At 43.2% G+C, this 25,846-nt stretch overlaps 1 protein-coding gene across 1 annotated transcript in view; it reads right to left on the minus strand.

Moving 5' to 3' along the window:
- The window catches only part of LOC311132761 (protein lifeguard 1-like), a 29,076-nt gene extending 4,010 nt beyond the window's left edge, over positions 1–25,066 (minus strand). Inside the window, exons 1-6 of the mRNA XM_084166057.1 lie at positions 24,953–25,066; positions 4,001–4,372; positions 3,190–3,302; positions 2,546–2,746; positions 1,595–1,723; positions 1,128–1,271 (exon numbers count right to left, since the gene is read on the minus strand). Of these exons, the coding sequence (XP_084022183.1) occupies positions 1,128–1,271; positions 1,595–1,723; positions 2,546–2,746; positions 3,190–3,302; positions 4,001–4,349 (936 nt within the window). The 5' untranslated portion in view covers positions 4,350–4,372; positions 24,953–25,066. The remainder of the gene's footprint in view (positions 1–1,127; positions 1,272–1,594; positions 1,724–2,545; positions 2,747–3,189; positions 3,303–4,000; positions 4,373–24,952) is intronic.
- Positions 25,067–25,846: the final 780 nt, after the last annotated feature.

Below are 25,846 nucleotides of genomic sequence, written 5' to 3' on the forward strand. Positions count from 1 at the left end.
CTCACTAACATGCTGTCCTCTCCCTCCATCCTCACTAACACGCTGTCCCCTCCCTCCATCCTCACTAACACACTGTCCTCTCCCTCCATCCTCACTAACACGCTTTCCTCTCCCTCCATCCTCACTAACACGCTGTCCTCTCCCTCCATCCTCACTAACACGCTGTCCTCTCCCTCCATCCTCACTAACACGCTGTCCCCTCCCTCCATCCTCACTAACACGCTGTCCCCTCCCTCCATCCTCACTAACACGCTGTCCCCTCCCTCCATCCTCACTAACACGCTGTCTCCTCCCTCCATCCTCACTAACACGCTGTCCTCTCACTCCATCCTCACTAAAACGCTGTCCTCTCCCTCCATCCTCACTAACACGCTGTCCTCTCCCTCCATCCTCACCAACACGCTGTCCTCTCCCTCCATCCTCACCAACACACTGTCCTCTCCCTCCATCCTCAATAACACACTGTCCTCTTCCTCCATCCTCACTAACACGCTGTCCTCTCCCTCCATCCTCACTAACACACTGTCCTCTCCCTCCATCCTCACCAACACGCTGTCCTCTCCCTCCATCCTCACTAACACGCTGTCCTCTCACTCCATCCTCACTAACACGCTGTCCTCTCCCTCCATCCTCACTAACACGCTGTCCTCTCCCTCCATCCTCACTAACACGCTGTCCTCTCCCTCCATCCTCACTAACACGCTGTCCTCTCCCTCCATCCTCACTAACACGCTGTCCTCTCCCTCCATCCTCACTAACACGCAATGGGTATAGCCCAACTACATATATACACACTAGATGACTGATCGGTGGTGCTGTGTTGAAGCCAGGGTTTATATACGTCCTTGGTATAGCCCTGCCACAACCCTGTAATTTAGCAACCATCCCATATGCACCATAACATTGATTATAATGACAGACATCCCTAGTAAACAACAGACCTTTTATACATAAATTTGCCCTGATAGTCAACCACGCCACGTTTACTTAGTACACTTTCACAGGTGACACAATGGCGGTGGATGAGGCGAGTGCCCCCCTTAAAACATGAAGACCTTTTGGGCACTTTGAAAAGTGCAATGTAAATGCAATCCATCATTAAAATGCAGGCGAGTTCCTCTACTTACGCAGGTGAAGAGCAGGGCTCCCAGGGAGGCGTAGACGATGTGGAGGATCCTGTGGCGGATGAAGATGCAGAGGATGGAGAAGAGCAGCAGGACGATCAGACACACGAACAGAACGCCCCGACAGGAAGTGAAGTCATACTTGCTCTAGATTAGGGGAGAAAACAGGGAAATGTGGGATTGTCAAGGATTGTTATTGTCCCAAGAAGGAGTTGAGGTTAAAGTCCCTGCACGTTCCTCAATTCTCAAGGCTATGCCATAGTATGTGATGGTAATAGTATGCGATAGTGACAGTATGCGATAGTGACAGTATGCGATAGTAATAGTGAAACTGAAACAAAGGCCATGGAGGCAGAAAAATACTCCATAATATCATGGTTTGCAAAACAGTAAGTGTGACACTGACAGCAAGGTGGGAGTAAGGATGGAGTGTGTTTGTTCATGCCTGTGTGCATGTGTGTACTACAGACCTGTAGTGAGAAGAGGACCACAGTGAAGCAGACCACAGCGGTGATGCCCACGGCCATGATGACGGTCTCCGTGTCGTAGAAGCTGGCGATCATCCCCACCATGTAGGACAGACTCAGGGTCAGGATGGACTGAGGACAGACAACGTCAGGATTACAACCACAACACATCCCTCTCAGAATGTTATAGAACTAACATATAGACAAAATCAGGTCATCAACTGTATTTAAAGCTACAATACGTAACTTTTTGGGCGACCCAACAAAATTCACATACAAATGTGAGTTATAGATCTGTCATTCTCATTGAAAGCAAGTCTAAGAAGCAGTAGATCTGTTCTATGTGCGCTATTCTATGCTTCCCCTTTTATAAGTTTCGTTTTTGCGTCTTTTACTTTTGGTTTTGTACACCAGCTTCAAACAGCTGACAATACAATATTTTGGGTTCTGGAAAATATATGTCACAGCGGTTCAGATGGTACAATGATTCTCTACACTACACTTGCTTGTTTTTTCCATATAGAAACTGAAATTAGGCATACTATTAGAATTTTAACAACCAGGAAATGGTGGAGTGATTTCTGCATAGTGCACCTTTAATCGATCTAATCTGTGCTTCGTTGATTTCTTACGGTTTTATAAAACCTGACAATATCCATCTTGACAATATCTCTCTTATATTTGTAGCTCTAGTCTAATATCAATATCTACCCAATTCCAGCAACATTGTCCCAAACCGAAACATTATTAACAGATATATAGGGTTGATGCAAAAGACAAAGCATCTATTTAGAGGTTAAAAGACACGGTATGCGTCCCAAATGGCACCCTAGTCCCTACATAGTGCACTACTGGCACCCTATTCCCTACATAGTGCACTACTTTTGAAGTAGAACACTACATAGGGAATAGGGTGCCATGTTGGATGCAGCCAAAGTCAGGGTGGGGCTGTACCAATGCCACCAGGTTCCAGGGGTGTTTGCGCCGGAACTCTCCACAGCAGCTGAGGGTGATGAGAGACACGAAGAAGATTGCGTAGGACACGTAGTATGTCCAGGGGTTACGCCGCACAAACAACTTGGCGTCGTCCACAAAGGTGAAGACCGCCACGAAGGCGGTGGTGACCATCAACTGAACGGTCAGCACCAGGAACACCTAGGAGGAGGGGGAGAAGGTTGGATAGACAGATGTTACAGGACTGTCTCAAGAAAGGTTCTCAATAACTATGACAAAGGGTCAGTCAACATTGGCTATTGAAATTAAAAGGTGAAACATTGCTGGCTAGATTTGTGCAGGAATGTATTTATTTTGAATAATAGTCAAAAACGTGAAAAGAATAGCAGATCATTGTTTTATTAATTAAGTGTATTTGGACAGGGACAGTGTACAACCAAAACATACAGTACATCTCAAAAGTGAGAAGTGATGCGTTGCACCAGAGTTTATTTATTTTTGCACCAGAGTTAGCTAACAGCTCATTTACATCTGAATAACTAGCAGCTGATAGAATGATTTGGTTTCAATCTCCTCCATTCACTCAACTGACAGCACGTTATTCTGTTCTCATTCATGCAGTCCCGTCCCCTCTCCTCCCTCACCTTTCTGATGAACGCCTGTCGGATGCTCTTGTCCTCAAAGCCAGAGTTGGTGAACTCCTCGTTGTCGTAGTAAGATGGCGGCACATCCCCATGGTAACCGTCACCAATGGAAGCTGAAAACCCCAGACAACAACAACAAGGACCAAATTGTAACTACGGGTTTAATCACTACAGGGGTGAGACTATTGCCAATCAAATGCTTGTCAATTGTGAGACTATTGTATGTGTCGTTTTGACACGGGTCATTGAAAGGGTGAGTTCTATATAGTTATTGATCAGTCAGTGAGTCAGAAAGTGAGACAGTTTAACCTCAGGAGGATGAACTGTGTGCTTCTTCAGCACACTAGGTTAATGATGGACAGTGAAAGACACAGGCAGCAGTTTCTCAGGGTAATAATACATCCATCTAAGTGGAAAACCAAACAGTGACCTTAAATAGAAAGAATTTCCAAACCTGCCTTTGAAATGGAAAACTGACATAAGCAGGAGTGAAGACTGGTAACATAATTAATTTAACTGTCCCTGAGCACATTGCTTTTGGCCCACTTGGACTAATGATGTATGATATGGGCTTGAGAGTTACAAAACATTTAAGTGTAGGGATAATGTGCATGTTAGCCCAGGTCTAGAGACAGTTTTACACTCTTATAGCCATTAAAGCATAGAATGGAGGTAAACCTAGAAGAACCAGGAACAGTGTCTAGAGAGCAACCTCTTCCTAGATTCACCATGACACCATATGACTTCTCTTCCAAACATAATCATGTGAAATGTCTCAAGCACAGCTATATGTCCACTACTTTCTACTCACTGTTGGGGTCACCAGGGAACCCTGGCTGTGCAGGTTGCTGGTAGGGCCCTGTGGGGTAGGGGCCCTGGGGATAGGGCATCTGAGGGTAGGGACCCTGTCCAAACCCGAGGCCTCCCTGAGGAAACCCGGGCTGACCATAGGGTGCAGGCTGACCATAGGGTGCAGGCTGATCGTATGGTGTAGGCTGGCCATAGGCTACAGGCTGGCCGGGGTATGGAGCTTGCACTGGGGCCGGGGTGTAGTTGGGAGGGGCTATCCCGAACCCGGGCTGGGGCGGTCCGTAGATGTTGTTGTGGAGGGGGTTGTTCTCCCCCATAACCCCAGGGTAGCTGTTCTTGTCCTGAGACATGGTCTGTTTCTCCTACTGCCGCCCTGAGGAACAAGGAAACAAAGAAACACATGACAAAAACCTGCAATGATATTCACAGGAACAGACCACTGTTGGGAGGGACTTTGCATTTGAAATAACATGACTAGCTGGAGCTTTCTGGAAAGTGAGGCAGTGGAAGGGAAATGGTGAAACATAGTAAACTTAGACTGATGATGATGATGTTTGACAACTTCTCAAATTTGTCATACCAGTTAGCCTAGCTGTCAGCATTAAAGTTCAACAGACACATCTTAGGTCAATAATATGAGAAAGTATTTTTCTTCTCCATTCTTGTTTTACTCCCTCCCTCTAAAAGGAGACACCGGGAAAAGTAATGATGGTCTTAGCACAGTCTTGGCCACACTGGCAAAGCACAGCATCTGCATGATTACAAAGGTGATGAGAATAATGAGGGAAGCAGGCAGGCAAAAGGCCCAGGCAGCAGCCCAGGCAGTCTTCCTGAGAACGCAGAGTTTTCACACAGAGTCACGTATACCCAGTCAACACTGCTAAGCTGCTTATGTCAGTCAGTCTGCTCTCTGCAACGTACAGGAGGCAGGGCGAAAACAGGAGGCATTGATGACAGAGTTGAATCAAGCCAAATGAAACACTGTCCAACGACTGGCTGTTCTAGAATAGGCTAGTTGATTCTGCAACGTTAGGTTAGGATCCACTCGTCCTGACAATATGATTCTAGGTAACTGAAATGGAAGGATGTAGAATGACAGACCACTTTGTTCACATCTAGGCCTAATCCAAATAATACTCTCACTGGAGAGAACACTTTGTGCCCTGTCACTCTCATGATGCTTTATTGTGTTTTTCCCCCACTGCATTGTTACACCACCAGGTCATACTGGACTTCAGTGGAGGCTGGTGGGAGGAGCTATAGGAGGACAGGCTCATTGTAATGGCTTGAATGGAATTAATGGAGCGGAGTTAAACATGTGGTTTCCATATGTATGATCTGTTTGATACTATTCCATTCCAGCCATTACAATGAGCTCGTCCTCCTATAGCTCTTCCTACCAGCCTCCACTGGACTTAGCATACTGGCTGGTGCAAAATTAAATTTAACCAAACAGTGTTTAGGCAATGGGGCGAAACAAAAATAAAAGTTCAACTACATGTTAGCCTATAAAGCTTAATGGAAAAATCCACACAAAAAATAGTTTGTTTTGCAAAAATCTTGAAGACCCAGTTACCAGTTGACTGAATAGGACCTGACGTTATTCACAAAAATACCTAGATAAGGAAAGACAGACCACCAGGGAACGGTACAGTGCTTTCCTGCACCAGAGCACAGTGTCGCCATGGACCCAGGCAGGTGGTGTCTTGGTAATTGAATGCATTATTAATCTGCTTCGCTTTGGTAGGAGACCTGGGCTGAGTCCCAAATGGCACCCTAATCCCTACATAGTGCACTACTTTTGACTTGGGCCCAAAGTAGTGCACTATATATAGGAAAAAAGAGGGGCCATTTGGGACCCATCCTTGAAACACTTCCATTTCTGCAGGGGTGTCAAACACATATTGAAAAAAGACAGACAGACAGACAGACAGACAGAGACAGACAGAGACAGACAGAGACAGACAGAGACAGACAGACAGACAATTATGTTAGTTTTTACAAAAAAACTTGCCTAGAACTGCGACCCAAACTGGCCATTGTTTTATTTGAAAAAATATGGCCCTTTAGAATATCCACTTATGTACATGGGATGCTGTATATACCATATGCTGTGATACTAATCAAAAAGTATTTAATAACTCCAAATAACAAAAACGTTGCTATAGGTTGTTAAACATTTAAACCTAAAACATGTTTTTCATTTTTTTTTTACACTGCATGGATCACCGGTGCGGTTGAATGCACAATGGCATACTCAAAATTTATTGTAGTTGAGTAGCCAGCCTAGGATACTGATCAAATGTTGCTGTAATAGGCCTACATGTTTCTCCTTTGCATGGTGTTTTGTTGCAGGTTTAGTTTTTTGGTTATTCATTGTCAAGCTTTAAAAACCGAAGCCAGACTGCAACATTTTAGTAGCCTAGCTAGGACTGTGGCATGTGTCTATACACTTTCCCTCCGCTGCGCGCGGTAAACGAGACACATGATCGCAGCGCAATTGAGGTTGAATTGACAATGCCAGTGCATCAGGCTGTCATTTCATAAAGTAGACGACTCAACTGTCGACTCATTTATACTCACTTGTGTGTCCTATAGTCCTTTAGTAGTAATGTATACCCGCGTGTGAATCTATTATCTCATAACTTTTTGACAACCAAGATGACATTTTCTGTAGGCTACAGCAATGACTCATTGGAACAGAAACTTGCCATGGACATTTAGTCTACAATAAGTTTAAACTTTGGGTCCAGTAGAAGATTCGGTCAGTGCCATTAGTGGTGATATGATACAGTACACTGGCTGGCTCGTGGGTGGGTCTGGGAGGAGGGGTGTGGGTGTGTGGGTCTGGGAGGAGGGGTGTGGGTGTGTGGGTCTGGGAGGTCTGGGGAGGAGGGGTGTGGGTGTGTGTGTGAGAGTCTGGGAGGAGGGGTGTGTATGTGGCAAAGCACTGCCGTTTGGTGTGCAGCACGTTGGCAGTGCTTGCTGTGACTTGTAGTGCAGCGCATTGCAGGCTATATGGAAGCGGGCCAAAATGAATTGACAACGCAAATCAATGTGCGGGCCAGATAGAAATGTGTCCAGGGGGCCTTGTGTTTGACACACGTGCCTTACTGCATTACGTCATCCCCTTCCTTCACTCTACAGGTTCTCTCAGCCACCTCAAGCTCGGTCCATTCTATTGTCCTCCTTTAATACACATTTAAAATGCAGGTCAGGGCCAACCGCATAAAAAACCCAGCATAAAACTGTATGGCAGGTTTATCGAGTGATTTGTGTAGCAGACATTAATGACCTCTGGTTGTGTAACTTAGCCTTTGTATCCCTAGCCGGTAGCTTCCGCTAAGTAGAGGAGCACAACAATTTCCCCCCATTTCCCCTTAGCTTGTACAGTCAACACACACACACACACACACTAATCCTGTCTCTCTCACACTCAACCGGATAAGCAAGGGAAAGCAGATCAGATCACTACAGTCATCAGGGGCCATCTCCCTTCCTCGCTCTCCCTCCCCCCTCTCTCTCTCTCCCCCACCCCCTTCACTCCCTCTTTTCAGGCCACATTGAATAACGGTAGAATTATGTAACACCTGACTGTCCCATTTCCCCTGGCTGCCAAAGCCCGTCTGCATCCCAAATGGCACCCTATTCCCTTTATAGTGCACTACTTTTGGGCCTGTAGGGCTCTGTTCAAAAGTAGCACACTAAAAAGGGAATAGGGTGCCATTTGGGACACAGCTCCCTGCGTCCTGATACAGTCTCTGCACACTGGTCTGACCATAGGGGACTCAACCCAGATGGGTAACATTCATTGGCATCCAGCTTCACAACATTCCCCTACCTGTACAGTGCATAGCTACTTCAATTACCACTACACATCGACTCAATCCTGGTACTTAATGTATATAGCCATGTTATTTTCTACTCATTTTTTATTTGTTATTCACTGTGTATTTATTCCTCGTGTCACTATTTCAATTATTATTTGTATCTTATATTTAACTCTGCATTGTTGGAAAAGGACCCGTAAGTAGTTAACAAGTTAGTCTACACCTGTTGTCAATGAAGCATGTGACAAATACAATTTGATTTGATCATAACAGATTACAATCCTTATCTGACACAAGCCATCTTGGCTGTTCCGACAACCATAATTGCTTGCTGACAAGGTAGGTACAGAACCCAGCAGCAATTCCTGTAGGCTTGGCTGTTTGAACTCACCTCTATGCATTTCTGAATCAACAAGAATGTAGTGTAGACAATCAATCTATCAGCTGAGTTAGGGACTGTCTGGGACTGAATAGTGGCTGACAGCACAAGCTTTCCACGACGTCGCTCTTTTACATCTACATTTTAGTCATTTAGCAGACGCTCTTATCCAGAGCGATACATTTTCATACATTTGCATACTTTTGTCACTCTCCCTCTCTTTCACACAGGTATATATCTACACTCACAGTGGCTTCAGAAAGTATTTACACTTTTCCAAAACATTTTGTGTTACAGACTGAATTTAAAATGGATTCAATTGAGATTTTTTGGAGTATAAAAAAACACAAAGACCAGGGAGGTTTTACAATGCCTCGCAAAGAAGGGAACCCACTGGTAGATGGGTAAAAAAAAGCAGACATTGAATATCCCTTTGAACGTGATAAAGTTATTAATTACACTTTGGATGGTGTATCAATACACCCAGTCTCTACAAAGACACAGGTGTCCGTCCTAACTCAGTTGCTGGAGAGGAAGAAAACCGCTCAGGGATTTCACCATGAGGCCAATGGTGACTTTAAAACAGTTACAGAGTTTAATGGCTGTGATATGAGAAAACTGAGGATGGATCAACAAAATTGTAGTTACTCCACAATATTAACCTAATTGACAGAGTGAAAATAAGTAAGCCTGTACAGAATACAAATACTCCAAAACATGCATCCTGTTTGCAACAAGGCACTAAAGTAATGCTGCAAAGAATGTGGCTAAGTAATTAACATTTTGTCCTGAATACAAAGTGTTATGTTTGCACAAATCCAATACAGCAAATTATTGAGTACCACTCTCCATATTTTCAAGCATAGTGGAGGCTGCATCATGTTATGGGTATGATTGTAATCGTTAAGGACTGGGGAGTTTTTCAGGATAAAAAAAGAAACAGAATGGAGCTAAGCACAGGCAAAATTCTACAGGAAAACCAGGTTCAGTCTGCTTTCCACTAGACACTGGGAGATTAATTCACCTTTCAGCAGGACAATAACCTAACACACAAGGCCACATCTACACTGGAGTTGCTTACCAAGAAGACAGTGAATGTTCCTAAATTGACTTAAATCTGCTTGAAAATCTATGGCAAGACCTGAAAATGATTGTCTATCAACAACCAATTTGACAGAGCTTGAACAATTTTGAAAATAATAATGGGCAAATGTTGCACAATCCAGGTGTGGAAAGCTCTTAGAGACTTACCCAGAAAGACTCACAGCTGTAATCGCTGCCAACAGTGATTCTAACATGTATTGACTCAGGGGGTTGAATATCTATTTACATTTTAGTCATTTAGCAGACACTCTTATCCAGAGCAACTTACAGGTAGTGGATGCATACATGTATTTTTTTTTCATACTGGCCCCCCGTGGGAAACGAACCCACATCCCTGCCGGCCAAACCCTCCCCTACCTTGGACGACGCTGGACCAATTGTGCGCCGCCCATGGGTCTCACGGTCACGGCCGGCTACGACAGAGCCTGGACTCGAACCAGGATCTCTAGTGGCACAGCTAGCACTGTGATGCAGAGCCTGGACTCGAACCAGGATCTCTAGTGGCACAGCTAGCACTGTGATGCAGTGCCTTAGACCACTGCGCCACTCGGGAGTATCTATCTATCTAATCAAGATATTCGTGTTGTAATTGTCAACCATTTTTTATTTTCTTTTTTTTCCAAATGTTACATTTCTCCCACTTTGACAGAGTATTTTGTGTAGATCGTTGACAAAAAATGACAATTCAATCCATTTTAATTCCACTTTGTAACAACAAAATGTGGAAAAAGTCAAGGGGTTTTAATACTTTCTGAAGGCACTGTATATTTACCAGTAAACCTGCTCTAGGAAATAGCCCAGAGGGGAGCACACAACATTGTTTCAAGCTAATATCTTAAACATCGATCAAGAACCCCGAGACGCCCATGTTGTGATTGACCCGTGTAACAAAACTGATTAGGTAACACTCTAAGAAAATACTTAGTCACTTCCGGTCTTACAGCGGCGTGTCAGTGAAAGGAAAACTACACCTCTCTGCCATGCAAGTTGATAGAGCATGGCGTTTGCAACGCCAGGGTTGTGGGTTCGATTCCCACGGGGGGCCAGTATAAAAAAAGATGTATTCACTAACTGTAAGTCGCTCTGGATAAGAGCGTCTGCTAAATGACTAAAATGTAAAAAAATGTAAATGCCATGCAAATCATGCTAATTTTATTTCACCCTTCAATAACAGGAAATACACAACAATGATTAGCCTAATTTAGCATTTGACCTATAATGCTGTGTTATTAACACACTGCTGGCCCATATCTGTAGTGCAAGCCAAGGCAAGGCCAAGGTCAGTGCAATCTACAGCTATAGACAGCGGCAAGAAATATCCATTAACCTATTAGCAATCGCCCCATCTTTCTCATCCTTAATGCTACCCGAAAGAATGGGAGATTAAAAGCACATTAATGTAATGCACTGAGGAGCTCTCAAAAGGCAAGCCAGGAGAGGGAAGCGTGCATGTTTGCAATGCAATGCATGCCAGAGTTAAATTAATTTGCTCCACATAAGCCTAACACAGCATCATGCATTTACAGAAAACAGCATGCATCCCCAGGACAGAAAGAAGGCCTGTTTATCAGATGGGCAGACATGTCACTATCACGTTCCAGGAATATTTCACTGTTCAACTGCTAGGGCTAGGCCATGAAGGGAAAACTATCCAGTCCCAATTATAAACCGTAAAAACTACGGGCCCGGGACGATACCAGTATCGCGATACTTGTTAGTATCGTGGCAAGGAAACAAAAGCGAAGCGGATTTGACTTCTTTAGGAAAACAGTATGGCCGGGACGATAGCAGTATCGCGATACTCGTTAGCAGAGGTGTGGACTCGAGTAACATGACTTGGACTCGAGTCTGACTCGGGTCACAAATTTAATGAGATTTGACGCCTCAAGACTTGGGACTCGACTTTGACTTGAGACTGATTACTTAATTATCTGGCCAGGTTTTGTAATGTTTTGTCACTCATTTTGTGGCAATCTCCATGGATTACCCTCCACGCAGCCAGAGACAGTAGCTGCAGCATGCACAAAAACCTGCAACGGATTGACTACAGGAAAAAGAAGATGACCGAGCACGCCCCCATTCTCATCGACTGGGCTGTAGTGGAGCAGGTTGATCGCTTCAAGTTCCTTGGTGTCCACATCACCCACAAACTATCATGATCCAAACACACTAAGACAGTCGTGAAGAGGGCACAACAAAACCTATTCCCCCTCAGGAGACTGAAAAGATTTGGCATGGGTCCTCAGATCCTCAAAAGGTTCTACAGCTGCACCATTGAGAGCATCCTGACTGGTTGCATCACTGCCTGGTATGGCAACTGCTTGGCCTCCGACCGCAAGGCACTACAGAGGGTAGTGCGTACGGCCCAGTACATCACTGGGGCAAAGCTTCCTGCCATCCAGGACCTCTATACCAGACGGTGTCAGAGGAAGGACCTAAGAATTGTCAATGACTCCAGCCACCCTAGTCATAGACTGTTCACTCTGCTACCGCACGGTAAGCGGCACCGGAGCGCCAAGTCTAGGTCCAAGAGGCTTCTAAACAGCTTCTACCCCCAAGCCATAAGTCTCCTGAATATCTAATCAAATGGCTACCCAGACTATTTGCATTGCCCCCCCTTCCCCTCTTTTGCGCTGCTGCTGCTACTCTCTGTTTATTATCTATGCATAGTCACTTTAATAACTCTACCTACAAGTACATATTGCCTCTGTGCTGGTACCCCCTGTATATAGCCTCGCTATTGTTATTTTACTGCTGCTCTTTAATTATTATAATATTATATTTTTTAGGGTATTCTTTCTTAAAACTGCATTGTTGGTTAAGGGCTTGTAAGTAAGCATTTCACCTGTTGTATTCGGCGCATGTGACAAATACAATTTGATTTGAAACGCACACTGGAGCAGCAAACTGTCAATCAAGACAGGTCGGGTGAGCTATCGCAGTGGTTCTCTAAGTGGGGAGAACGTTTTGGGGGGGGGGGTTGCGAGTGTGAAACTGAATGGGGAAAAACACATTTTTTAATACATTTTTTAAATAGGCTACACATATAGCCTACCGTGTGTGTGTGTGTGTGTGTGTACAGTGCCTTACAAAAGTATTCATCCCCCTTGGTGTTTTTCCTATTTTGTTGCATTACAACCTGTAATTTAAATGAATTTTTATTTGGATTTCATGTAAAGGACATACACAAAATAGTCCAAATTGATGAAGTGAAATGAAAAAAATAACCTTTTTCAAAAAAATTAATAACGGAAAAGTGGTGCGTGCATATGTATTCACCCCCTTTGCTATGAAGCCCCTAAATAAGATCTGGTGCAACCAATTACCTTCAGAAGTCACATAATTAGTTAAATAAAGTCCACCTGTGTGCAAAGTGTCACATGATCTCAGTATGTATACACACCTGTTCTGAAAGGCCCCAGAGTCTGCAACAACACTCTGCTAAATGACTAAAATGTAATGTAATGTAAGCAAGGGGCACCACCAAGCAAGCGGCACCATGAAGACCAAGGAGCTCTCCAAACAGGTCATGGACAAAGTTGTGGAAAAGTACAGATCAGGGTTGGGTTATAAAAAAATATCTGAAACTTTGAACATCCCACAGAGCACCATTAAATCCATTATTAAAAAATGGAAAGAATATGGCACCACAACAAACCTGCCAAGAGAGGGCCGCCCACAAAAACTCACGGACCAGGCAAGGAGGGCATTAATCAGAGAGGCAACAAAGAGACCAAAGATAACCCTGAAGGAGCTGCAAAGCTCTACAGCAGAGATTGGAGTATCTGTCCATAGGACCACCTTAAGCCGTACACTCCACAGAGCTGGGCTTTACGGAAGAGTGGCCAGAAAAAAGCCAATGCTTAAAGAAAAAAATAAGCAAACACATTTGGTGTTCGCCAAAAAGGTATGTGGGAGACTCCCCAAACATATGGAATAAGGTACTCTGGTCAGATGAGACTCAAATGTAGCTTTTTGGCCATCAAGGAAAACGCTATGTCTGGAGCAAACCCAACACCTCTCATCACCCTGAGAACACCATCCCCACAGTGAAGCATGGTTTTTTTATTTTTTTTATTTCACCTTTATTTAACCAGGTAAGCCAGTTGAGAACAGGTTCTCATTTACAACTGCGACCTGGCCAAGATAAAGCATAGTAGTGCAATAAAACAACAACACAGAGTTACATATGGGGTAAAAAACATAAAGTCATAAATACAACAGAAAATATATATACAGTGTGTGCAAATGTAGCAAGTTATGGAGGTAAGGCAATAAATAGGCTATAGTGCAGAATAATTACAATAGTATTAACACTGGAATGCTAGATGTGCAAGAGATTATGTGCAAATAGAGATACTGGGGTGCAAATGAGCAAAATAAATAACAATATAGGGATGAGGTAGTTGGGTGGGCTAATTTCAGATGGGCTGTGTACAGGTGCAGTGATCGGTAAGGTGCTCTGACAACTGATGCTTAAAGTTATTGAGGGAGATAAGAGTCTCCAGCTTCAGAGATTTTTGCAATTCGTTCCAGTCATTGGCAGCAGAGAACTGGAAGGAATGGCGGCCAAAGAAGGTGTTGGCTTTGGGAATGACCAGTGAGATATACCTGCTGGAGCGCAGACTACGGGTGGGTGCTGCTATGGTGACCAATGAGCTAAGATAAGGCGGGGATTTGCCTAGCAGTGATTTATAGATGGCCTGGAGCCAGTGGGTTTGACGACGAACATGTAGTGAGGACCAGCCAACAAGAGCGTACAGGTCACAGTGGTGGGTAGTGTATGGGGCTTTGGAGACTAAACGGATGGCACTGTGATAGACTACATCCAATTTGCTGAGTAGAGTGTTGGAGGCTATTTTGTAAATGACATCGCCGAAGTCAAGGATCGGTAGGATAGTCAGTTTTACGAGGGCATGTTTGGCAGCATGAGTGAAGGAGGCTTTGTTGCGAAATAGGAAGCCGATTCTAGATTTAACTTTGGATTGGAGATGCTTTATGTGAGTCTGGAAGTTGAGTTTACAGTCTAACCAGACACCTAGGTATTTGTAGTTGTCCACATACTCTAGGTCAGACCCGTCGAGAGTGGTGATTCTAGTCGGGTGGGCGGGTGCCAGCAGCGTTCGATTGAAAAGCATGCATTTAGTTTTACTAGTGTTTAAGAGCAGTTGGAGGCTACTGAAGGATTGTTGTATGGCATTGAAGCTCGTTTGAAGGTTTGTTAACACAGTGTCCAATGAAGGGCCAGATGTATACAAAATGGTGTCGTCTGCGTAGAGGTGGATCTGAGAGTCACCAGCAGCAAGAGCGACATCATTGATATACACGGAGAAAAGTGTCGGCCCAAGAATTGAACCCTGTGGCACCCCCATAGAGACTGCCATAGGTCCAGACAACAGGCCCTCCGATTTGACACACTGAACTCTATCTGAGAAGTAGTTGGTGAACCAGGCGAGGCAGTCATTTGAGAAACCAAGGCTATTTAGTCTGCCAATAAGAATGCGGTGGTTGACAGAGTCGAAAGCCTTGGCCAGGTCGATGAAGACGGCTGCACAGTACTGTCTATTATCAATCGCGGTTATAATATCGTTTAGGACCTTGAGCGTGGCTGAAGTGCACCCGTGACCAGCTCGGAAACCGGATTGCATAGCGGAGAAGGTACGGTGGTATTCGAAATGGTCAATTATCTGTTTGTTAACTTGGCTTTCGAATACTTTCGAAAGGCAGGGCAGGATGGATATAGGTCTTTAGCAATTTGGATCTAGAGTGTCACCCCCTTTGAAGAGGGGGATGACCGCAGCAGCTTTCCAATCTCTGGGTATCTCAGACGTTATGAAAGAGAGGTTGAACAGACTAGTAATAGGGGTAGCGACAATTTCGGCGGCTAGTTTTAGAAAGAAAGGGTCCAGATTGTCTAGCCCAGCTGATTTGTAGGGGTCCAGATTTTGCAGCGCTTTCAAAACATCAGCTGTCTGAATTTGTGTGAAGGAGAAGCGGGGGGGGCATGGGCAAGTTGCAGCAGAGGGTGCAGAGTTGGTGGCCGGGTTAGTGGTAGCCAGATGGAAAGCATGGCCAGCTGTAGCAAAATGCTTGTTGAAATTCTCGATTATTGTAGATTTATCGGTGGTGATAGTGTTTCCTAGCCTCAGTGCAGTGGGCAGCTGGGAGGAAGTGCTCTTATTCTCCATGGACTTTACAGTGTCCCAAAACTTTTTGGAGTTAGTGCTACAGGATGCAAATTTCTGTTTGAAAAAGTTAGCCTTTGCTTTCCTGACTGCTTGTGTATATTGGTTCCTAACTTCCCTGAAAAGTTGCATATCGCGGGGGCTATTTGATGCTAATGCTGTACGCCACAGGATGTTTTTGTGCTGGTCAAGGGCAGTCAAGTCTGAGGAGAACCAGGGGCTATATCGGTTCTTAGTTCTGTATTTTTTGAATGGGGCATGTTTATTTAAGATTGAGAGGAAATTACTTTTAAGGAACAACCAGGCATCCTCTACTGACGGAATGAGATCTATATCCATCCAGGATACCTGGGCCAGGTCAATTAGGAAGGCCTCCTCGCTAAAGTGTTTTAGGGAGCGTTTGACAGTGATGAGGGGTGGTTGTTTGACCGCGGACCCGTTACGGACGCAGGCAATAAGGCAGTGATCGCTGAGATCCTGGTTGAAGACAGCTGAGGTGTATTTAGAGGGTATGTTAGTCAGGATGATATCTATGAGGGTACCCATGTTTACGGATTTAGGGTTGTACCTGGTAGGTTCGTTGATAATTTGCGTGAGGTTGAGGGCATCTAGCTTGGATTGTAGGATGGCTGGGGTATTAAGCATATCCCAATTTAGGTCACCAAGCAGTACAAACTCTGAGGATAAATGGGGGGCAATCAATTCACATATGGTGTCCAGGGCACAGCTGGGGGCTGAGGGGGGTCTGTAGCAAGCGGCAACAGTGAGAGACTTATTTCTGGAAAGGTGGATTTTTAGAAGTAGAAGCTCAAACTGTTTGGGCACAGACCTGGATAGTATGATAGAGCTCTGCAGGCTCTCTCTACAGTAGATTGCAACTCCACCCCCTTTGGCAGTTCTATCTAGACGGAAAATGTTATAGTTGGGGATGGAAATTTCAGAATTTTTGGTGGCCTTCCTGAGCCAGGATTCAGACACTGCTAGAACATCAGGGTTGGCAGAGTGTGCTAACGCAGTGAATAACTCAAACTTAGGAAGTAGACTTCTGATATTTATGTGCAAGAAACCAAGACTTTTGCGATTACAGAAGTCATCAAATGATAGCGCCTGGGGAGTAGGAGTGATACTGAGGACTGCAGGGCCTGGGTTAGCCTCTACATCACCAGAGGAACAGAGGAGGACTAGAATAAGGATACGGCTAAAGGCTTTAAGAACTGGTCTTCTAGTGCGTTGGGTACATAGAATAAAGGGGGCAGATTTCCGGGTGTTATAGAAAAGATTCAGGGCATTATGTACAGACAAGGATATGGAAGGATATGAGTAAAGTGGAGGTAACCCTAAGCGTTGGGTAACAATGAAAGAGATAGCATCGCTAGAGTCATCAATTGAGTCGGTCTCCGCGTGTATAGGGGGAGGTGCAAAGGAGCTATCTAATGCAGGTTTAGCTAGGCTGGGGGGTCTACAGTGATATAGTACAATTAGAAATAACCGAAACAACAATAAACTAACCATGTTTGGGCTGAGGCTAAACATAAACAGGATGTAGTACCGTAAAAAGGAACAGTCCAGCAGATATCAGCTGTATAGCTGAGCTATCATAAGGTCCGGTGGTGAAGCACTAGTAAGAGGCCACGGCTAGCGGGCCAGGGCTAGCAGATGGATGGAATCTTCGTGGTTAACGTCGTAACCACATCAGACGATTTCGTCCGCAGACCAGTCGTGTAGGATCGGCGGGGCTCCGTGTCAACACTAGGTGGTCCCGTCCGGTTGACAGAGAGGTAGATAGCCGGGAGATGGGCGATGGGCCTAGCTCAGGATGATTTGATTAGCCAGACCACAGCGTCCGTTTTGTTGTAGCTGGCTGGTGGTAGCTAGCTGGTAGCGATGAAATCCGGAGTTAAAGGTCCAGTGATTCAGTGATTCCGGCGGAAAAACTGATATGTTCTGGGTCGATAACGCGCTGTGCAGACTGGCCGAATATCCGGTGATCAATGTCCAGTGATTAAAATTAATCCCGCAGAAAAAAATCCAATGTCCTGGGTGAAACACCGCTAGCTGTGGCTAATAGCAAATAGCAAGTAGCTAGTTAGCTGGCTAGCTAGTTTCAACTGGAGATTCTAGATTCTAGATAAAGGTAAGTCAAGGTAAGTCAATAATAGAATCCGTTCCACATTGAGTGAGGCGGGTTGCAGGAAAGTATATCTTGTAGAAGGATGAAAAGCCTGATAGGGAAATATGTACGAAAAATAGGGTATTTACAGGCTATTTACAGACAGACGATAAAAACACAACTGCACTACTACGCCATCTTGGAACAGTGGATGGCGTAGTAGTGGCAGCATCATGCTGTGGGGATGTTTTTCATCAGCAGGGACTGGGAAACTGGTCAGAATTGTAGGAATGATGGATGGCGCTAAATACAGGGAAATTCTTGAGGGAAACCTGTTTCAGTTTTCCAGAGATTTGAGACTGGGACGGCGATTCACCTTCCAGCAGGACAATGACCCTAAGTATACTGCTAAAGCAACACTTGAGTGGTTTAAGGGGAAACATTTAAATGTCTTGGAATGGCCAAGTCAAAGCCCAGACCTCAATCCAATTGAGAATCTGTGGTATGACTTAAAGATTGCTGTACACCAGCGGAACCCATCCAACCTGAAGGAGCTGGAGCAGTTTTGCCTTGAAGAATGGGCAAAAATCCCAGTGGCTAGATGTGTCAAGCTTATAGGGGGGGGGGGGGCTATTTTGCATCTTCAAAGTGGTAGGCATGTTGTGTAAATCAAATGATACAAACCCCCCAAAAAATCAATTTTAATTCCAGGTTATAAGGCATCAAAATAGGAAAAATGCCAAGGGGGTGAATACTTTCGCGTGTCTAGTTTGAGTTGCAAAGAAAAAGCCATATCTAAGACTGGCCAATAAAAAGAAAAGATTAAGATGGGCAGTCTGAGATATGGCTTTTTCTTTGCAACTCTGCCTAGAAGGTCAGCATCCCGGAGTCGCCTCTTCACTGTTGACGTTGAGACTGGTGTTTTGCGGGTACTATTTAATGAAGCTGCCAGTTAAGGACCTGTGAGGCGCCTGTTTCTCAAACTAGACACTCTAATGTATTTGTCCTCTTGCTCAGTTGTGCACCGGGGCCTCCCACTCCTCTTTCTATTCTGGTTAGAGCTGTTCTGTGAAGGGAGTAGTACACAGCGTTGTATGAGATCTTCAGTTTCTTGGCAATTTCTCGCATGGAATAGCCTTCATTTCTCAGAACAAGAATAGACTGACGAGTTTCAGAAGAAAGTTATTTGTTTCTGGACATTTTGATTCTGTAATCGAACCCACAATTGCTGATGCTCCAGATACTCAACTAGTCTCAAGAAGGCCAGTTTTATTGCTTCTTTAATCAGCACAACAGTTTTCAGCTGTGCTAACATAATTGCAAAAGGGTTTTCTAATGATCAATTAGCCTTTTAAAATGATAAACTTGGATTAGCAAACACAACGTGCCATTAGAACACAGGACTGATGGTTGCTGATAATGGGCCTCTGTACGCCTATGTAGATATTCCATTAAAAATCAGCCGTTTCCAGCTACAATAGCCATTTACAACATTAACAATGTCTACACTGTATTTCTGATCAATTTGATGTTATTTTAATGGACAAAAAAATATATATATTTCGAAAACAAGGACATTTCTAAGTGACCCCAAACTTGTGAACGGTAGTGTATATACAGTTGAAGTCTGATGTTTACATACACTTAGGTTGTAGTCATTAAAACTAGTTTTTCAACAATTCCACCAATTTCTTGTTAACAAACTATAGTTTTGGCAAGTCGGTTAGGACATCTACTTTGTGCATGATACAAGTAATGTTTCCAACAATTGTTTACAGACATATTATTTAACTTATAATTCACTGTATCACAATTCCAGTGGGTCAGAAGTTTACATACACTAAGTTGACGGTGCCTTTAAACAGCTTGGAAAATTCCAGAAAATGATGTCATGGCTTTAGAAGCTTCTGATAGGCTAATTGACATCATTTGAGTCAATTGGAGGTGTGCCTGTGGATGTATTTTAAGGCCTACCTTCAAACTCAGTGCCTCTTTGCTTGACATCATGGGAAAATCAAAAGAAATCAGCCAAGACCTCAGAAAAAAAATTGTAGCCCTCCCCAAGTCTGGTTCATCCTTTGGAGCAATTTCCCAACGCCTGAAGGTACCACGTTCATCTGTACAAACAATAGTACGCAAGTATAAACACCATTGGACCACGCAGCCATCATACCACTCAGGAAGGAGACGCGTTCTGTCTCCTAGAGATGAACGTACTTTGGTGCGAAAAGTGCAAATCAATCCCAGAACAACAGCAAAGGACCTTGTGAAGATGCTGGAGGAAACAGGTACAAAAGCATCTATATCCACAGTAAAACAAGTCCTATATCAACATAACCTGAAAGGCCGCTCAGCAAGGAAGAAGCCACTGCTCCAAAACTGCCATAAAAAAATCCAGATTATGGTTTGCAATTGCACATGGTGACAAAGAATGTACTTTTTGGAGAAATATCCTCTGGTCTGATGAAACAAAAATAGAACTGTTTGCCCATAATGACCATTGTTATGTTTGGAGGAAAAAGGGGGATGCTTGCATGCCGAAGAACACCATCCCAACCGTGAAGCACGGGGGTGGCAGCATCATGCTGTGGGGGTGCTTTGCTGCAGGAGGGACTGGTGCACTTCACAAAATAGATGGCATCATGAGGAAGGAAAATTATGTGGATATATTGAAGTAACATCTCAAGACATCAGTCAGGAAGTTAAAGCTTGGGTCTTCCAAACGGACAATGACCCCAAGCATACTTCCAAAGTTGTGACAAAATGGCTTAAGGACAACAAAGTCAAGGTATTGGAATGGCCATCACAAAGCCCTGACCTCAATACTATAGAAAATTTGTGGGCAGAACTGAAAAAGCATGTGCGAGCAAGGAGGCCTACAAACATGACTGAGTTACACCAGCTCTGTCAGGAGGAATGGGCCAAAATTCACCCAACTTATTGTGGGAAGCTTGTGGAAGGCTACCCGAAACATTTGACCCAAGTTAAACAATTTAAAAGGCAATGCTACCAAATACTAATTGAGTGTATGTAAACTTCTGACCCACTGGGAATATGATGAAAGAAATAAAAGCTGAAATAAATCATTTTCTCTACTATTATTCTGACATTTCACATTCTTAAAATAAAGTGGTGATCCTAACTGACCTAAGACAGGGAATATTTACTAGGATTAAATGTCAGGAATTGTGAAAAACTGAGTTTAAAAGTATTTGGCTAAGGTGTATGTAAATTTCCGACTTCAACTGTATATACAGTGGGTATTGAAAGTCACCACCCCCTTTCAAAATGTTGACCTTTTGTTGCCTTACAGCCTGAAATGAAAACACATAAAATCAGACTTTTTCCAGCTTTATTTACACACAGTAACCCACAATATTCAAGTGGGAGAAAAAATCTAAAGAAATGAAAATGATTTACAATTAAAACTGTAAAATACCCTATTTGGACAAGTGAACTCCCCACCCACCCCAATTGCAAACTTGCTGAGGTATACTCAACCACCTTCCAGATCACAAATCAAGCTAATTGTCTTCCATCTGTGATCAATTGTAGCGACTTTGATTAGTTCAGAATAAAAGCAGTTGTTCATAGAGGACTCCACTGCTTAGTAGTGCAATTCAAAGCAAAGAATCCACTATGGGCGGAATGGTACTTTCAAAAGATCTACGAGATAAAGTTGTGGAAAGGCACAAGTCGGGGGATGGATATAAAAAGATTTCAAAGGCTTTGTCTATCCCTCGGAGCACAGTTAAGACCATTATTAAGAAGTGGAAGGTGTATGGCAGAATAGATCAGGCCGTCCCTGAAAAAAACTCCCCTCAAAAAAGGCAACAACAAGTCTCGTTTGAGCTTTGCCAAAAAGCACATTGTAGATTCTGAGGCCAAGTGGCAAAAGGTGCTGTGGTCAGATGAGACCAAAATTGAACTTTTTGGCCTGAACGCAAAACGTTATGTCTGTCGAAAACCCAATACATCTTTCCACCCAAAGAACACCATGCCTACTGTAAAGCACAGCGGTGGCAGCATCCTGTTCTGGGGGTGTTTCTCTTCAGCAGGGACTGGAGCACTTGTCAGGATAGAAAGGAAAATGGACAGTGCAAAATACCGACAGATGCTTGAGGAGAACCTGCAGCCCTCTGTCAGGAAGTTGAAAATGGGAAGATGGTTCATGTTTCAACATGACAATGACCCAAAGCTACCGTACAGTGGCTGAAGGACAAGAAGGTGAATGTCCTTGAGTGGCCTAGTCAGAGCCCCGACCTAAATCCCATCAAGAATCTGTGGAATGCTTGAAGAGTGCAGTCCATGAGCGGTCACCATGCAATTTGACTGAGCTTGAACAATTCTGCAAGGAAGAATGGGCAAATATTGCACAGTCTAGGTGTGCAAAGTTAGTAGAGACGTATTCAAAGAGACTCATGGCTGTAATTCAAGCAAAAAGTGGTTCCACCAAGTATTAACTCAAGGGGTGTTCACTTATCCAAATAGGCTATTTTACTGTTTTAATTGTAAATCATTTTCAGTTTTTTAGATTTTTTTCCCCACTTGGATATTACGTGTTACTGTGTATAAATGAAGCCAGGAAAAAGTCTGATTTTATGTGATTTCATTTCAGGCTGTAAGGCAACAAAAGGTGAACATTTTGAAAAGGGGTGGTGACTTTCTATACCCACTGTATATACCCTCACACACACACACACACACACACACACAGTATCTGCTTTCTAATATAGGCGGTACTACGGTACTGCACTAAAACTGTCTCAAATATCTCATCTGTGCTTCAGAACCAAAAAGTTGTGTGTCTTGATTGTTGACCAATGACCAGCCATCAGCACTGGCATGAAAAGGGGGGCAGGCATACCCAGATTAGTGACACAGAAAGCACTTGTTTCATTTCCTACAGTTTTGCCTGACAAAAACACAGTAGGCCATCTAGATTATCCATATAAAATACAGTTTAGAAACGTACTACCGAGGCATCTTCCCCAGAACAACACTAGGCTACTGGCTAGATGTCTAAAGATAGCTGTGACATCACACTGCCTTTAATATTATTGGATGAAGATGGAACATTCTGGAAAATTAATGACAGTATGTGTGAGGAAGAAAAGGGCTAGCCAGATAGCAACGAGCATTCTGCGGGCAGGCAGCCTTCCAACGTAATAGTGTGTGGTGCAGACAGACCATGCTTTCCAGGCGGTAGGCCTTATGATGCCGCTTGCTCTGGGGCATCAAGCAACAATTACTACCATAGGCCTACTGGTCTTTTGTTATGTCAAAATTGCTTGAAATGTATCATTCACTTATGACGCTTGCATTTGGAATTAGTTAAAATCAATTATTACGTCATCAAAATATGTTGCAGACAAAATAATGAAAAGGGCTGTCTGGTTCTTCAATAAGTAGACAAATATTTGTAGTTGAACAAGTCATTGCCTGTATAGATAATTTTTTTCACTTGACTTGAGACTTGACTTGAAAAAGCTTGACTCAACTAGACTTGCTCTTAGAATGGACGACTTGGACTTGACTCAAGATTCGACCCGTTCCACTTGGGACTCGACTTGAGACTCAGACCTTGTGACTGGAGACTTGCTTGTGACTTGAATAATAGTGACTTGGTCCCACCTCTGCTCCTTAGTATAGTGGCAAGGAAACAAAACACCATGCGGATTTAACTTATTTAGGAAAACAGCCCTAATGTTGGAAACCAATATCATTATGTTGTCATCCTGAGTCACATTTTTTATTTTCCAAGCTATAGCACACAATATTTTAGATACAGTAGGTTTTTAAAGGACCAAAGAGTTTTTATCTGCATAGTGTTTTCATTTTTTACCATGGAAGAATTATCGCGATACTGGTATCGTCCTGGCCCTGGTAAAAACAGGAGCAGACAGTAAAATTATGTATTTATTGGGAGAAGATGAATAAAAAGTAGGCCTAAACAGCCTGTGGCGGCGACAGCAAGTTTGAGGAGTCTTTTCTTGTTGAGTACAATTTAAGACCTTGATGAGGCTGAGTACCAGGCTGCTGGTTCATATTTCTAGAAATAAACAAATATCAGCTGCATGAACATGCATGCATTGTGTGTGGCTCCCGAGTGGGGCAGCGGTCTAAGGCACTGCATCTCAGTGCTTGAGGCTTCACTACAGACCCCCTGGTTCGATTCCAGGCTGGCGTCGTCCGGGTTTGGCCGGTGTAGGCCGTCATTGTAAATAAGAATTTGTTCTTAACTGACTTGCCTAGTTAAATAAATAAAAAACACAGGCAGCACTATGATTAATATGTAAATCAGCATTAATATGAATATACTGTAAGTCGCGCTAGATAAGAGCGTCTGCTAAATGACTCAAATGCATTGCAACACCGTAAACAATTGGACAGTAGGCCTATCTGAGAATTAAAGCCCACACTGACTGACGCATTCTTTCCAGCTAATTGGCTGTAAACATTGACAAACATTGTTTGCCTCTCATAATAAAGCAAACTAGTTAATATATGCATTACAACCGGCTACTTAATCCTAGCTTTTCAATTCGCCCATCATATCAGTGTTGTCCATCCACAGGCCTGAACTACGATGTGCATCGTATCAGTTGAATGCACCTTGCCTCCGCCGCCTGAAGAAATGATCAGATGGGCCCTCTCGCTTACAGCGCTTGTTCCCAGATGGCGATTTTGTTGTGTAGACTTATGTACAACAAATGCCTCCCAGACAGTGTTGTCATTCATTAATGCTGAATAAGTCAATATCACTTTAATTACATATGCACAGAACATGTTATCTGCAGTCGTGACTGCGGGAGACGATTGTTAGTTAGCTAAATAACGTTTCATTAAAGAAAATCGTTTTATTTCGGAACACAATACCATAAAGAGGTTGGCAAGCTAAAACGGGTAACTATATTATATTAGGAAAATAAAGCCGTAGCAGATGTAGTTAACTACATAGCTAGTTATCCATTCATAATGTCGAGAAAGTTGTAGAACAAGCCTTGCTTGCACGCCTCGCATCACTAGTTAGCTAGCTAGCATCGTCAGCTTACTAGTTCATCTTTTTAGTAAATCGAACTGTCTGGCATTTTAACACACCCCAAGTGTTGTCACACCCAAGTGTTTTTACCGTACTTAGATTCAAAAACAAAATACATTATTTTAGTTAAAGTGTATCTTAGCCCATATGTCAATATGTTTGTTCATTTATTTAGTAAACAACGACGGAACATGGCATGACATGTTCAGCTATGTTAGCCATTATGCTAGCTACAACGTTTACTGCATTTTTGTTGTTGTTGTTGAAGCAATATAATCATTTCCAAATAAAAAGCAACCTTACCCTTCTTAAACAATGTAATATATTAGCCACTGCAAATCCACGTTGACTTGATGTTTCGCTTTCGAAACCCAGCTATTTCGTCTGATGTAAATGTCCAGTCAGTCGGTGAACAGCTTTTCCCGCAACAGTGAGAGCTACAGTACCTGACGTCATCTCACGACACTGTCATGTGCTGCTGTTTGTGGGAATCACCAATTTATACTGATAAGGGCTATTTAATTGATAACAAATTACATACACTTTATTGAGTGTACTGTAATTTTGATGTCCCTACAATATGACTAGAGTCATGTCTGAAACATTGATCCATACATTTGGGTGTATCAGAATCAATACCTTATCTTGAATTTAGTGGTGTGCACTGTACCATGCATATAATAACAAATTACATTCACCACTAAGGTTAAAAATAAGTCATATTTTTATTATGAAACCACAGGTTTGCTTTGCCTACATCCACTGTCAAAATGTATTTTGCTGTGCATATTGGAAGCACCATTTTGATATAAATTATCTTGAATTTGCTTGCTAGGAAATTGTAGCTAAAATAGCATTTATACACATAACATAAATGTTCTGTTTTACATATGTTCTACACATTTACTGCAGGACAGTCTTGACTCAATATATATATTTACACTGGTATATCTGCTGTCCTCTAGTATAAAGCATTTCACTGTAAAACCCTTGCAAATTTAGTTACATTAAACTAAGGATCCATAGTTCCCATTTCCCAGCAAGTCATTATTTCACAAAGGAAATAGGGCTAAGTTGAGAGCATTCAATAACTCTATGGATTTCTCCATTGTTACTTCAATCTGTACTGCTGAACTCCTAACTTTTGTTTTGCAATAATATTTTCCTCCCCAAACATTCCACTAGCCTATATCTCCC

Source organism: Coregonus lavaretus, assembly GCF_964263955.1.
Source record: "Coregonus lavaretus genome assembly, chromosome: 7".
In the NCBI taxonomy this organism is placed as follows: Eukaryota; Metazoa; Chordata; class Actinopteri; order Salmoniformes; family Salmonidae; genus Coregonus; species Coregonus lavaretus.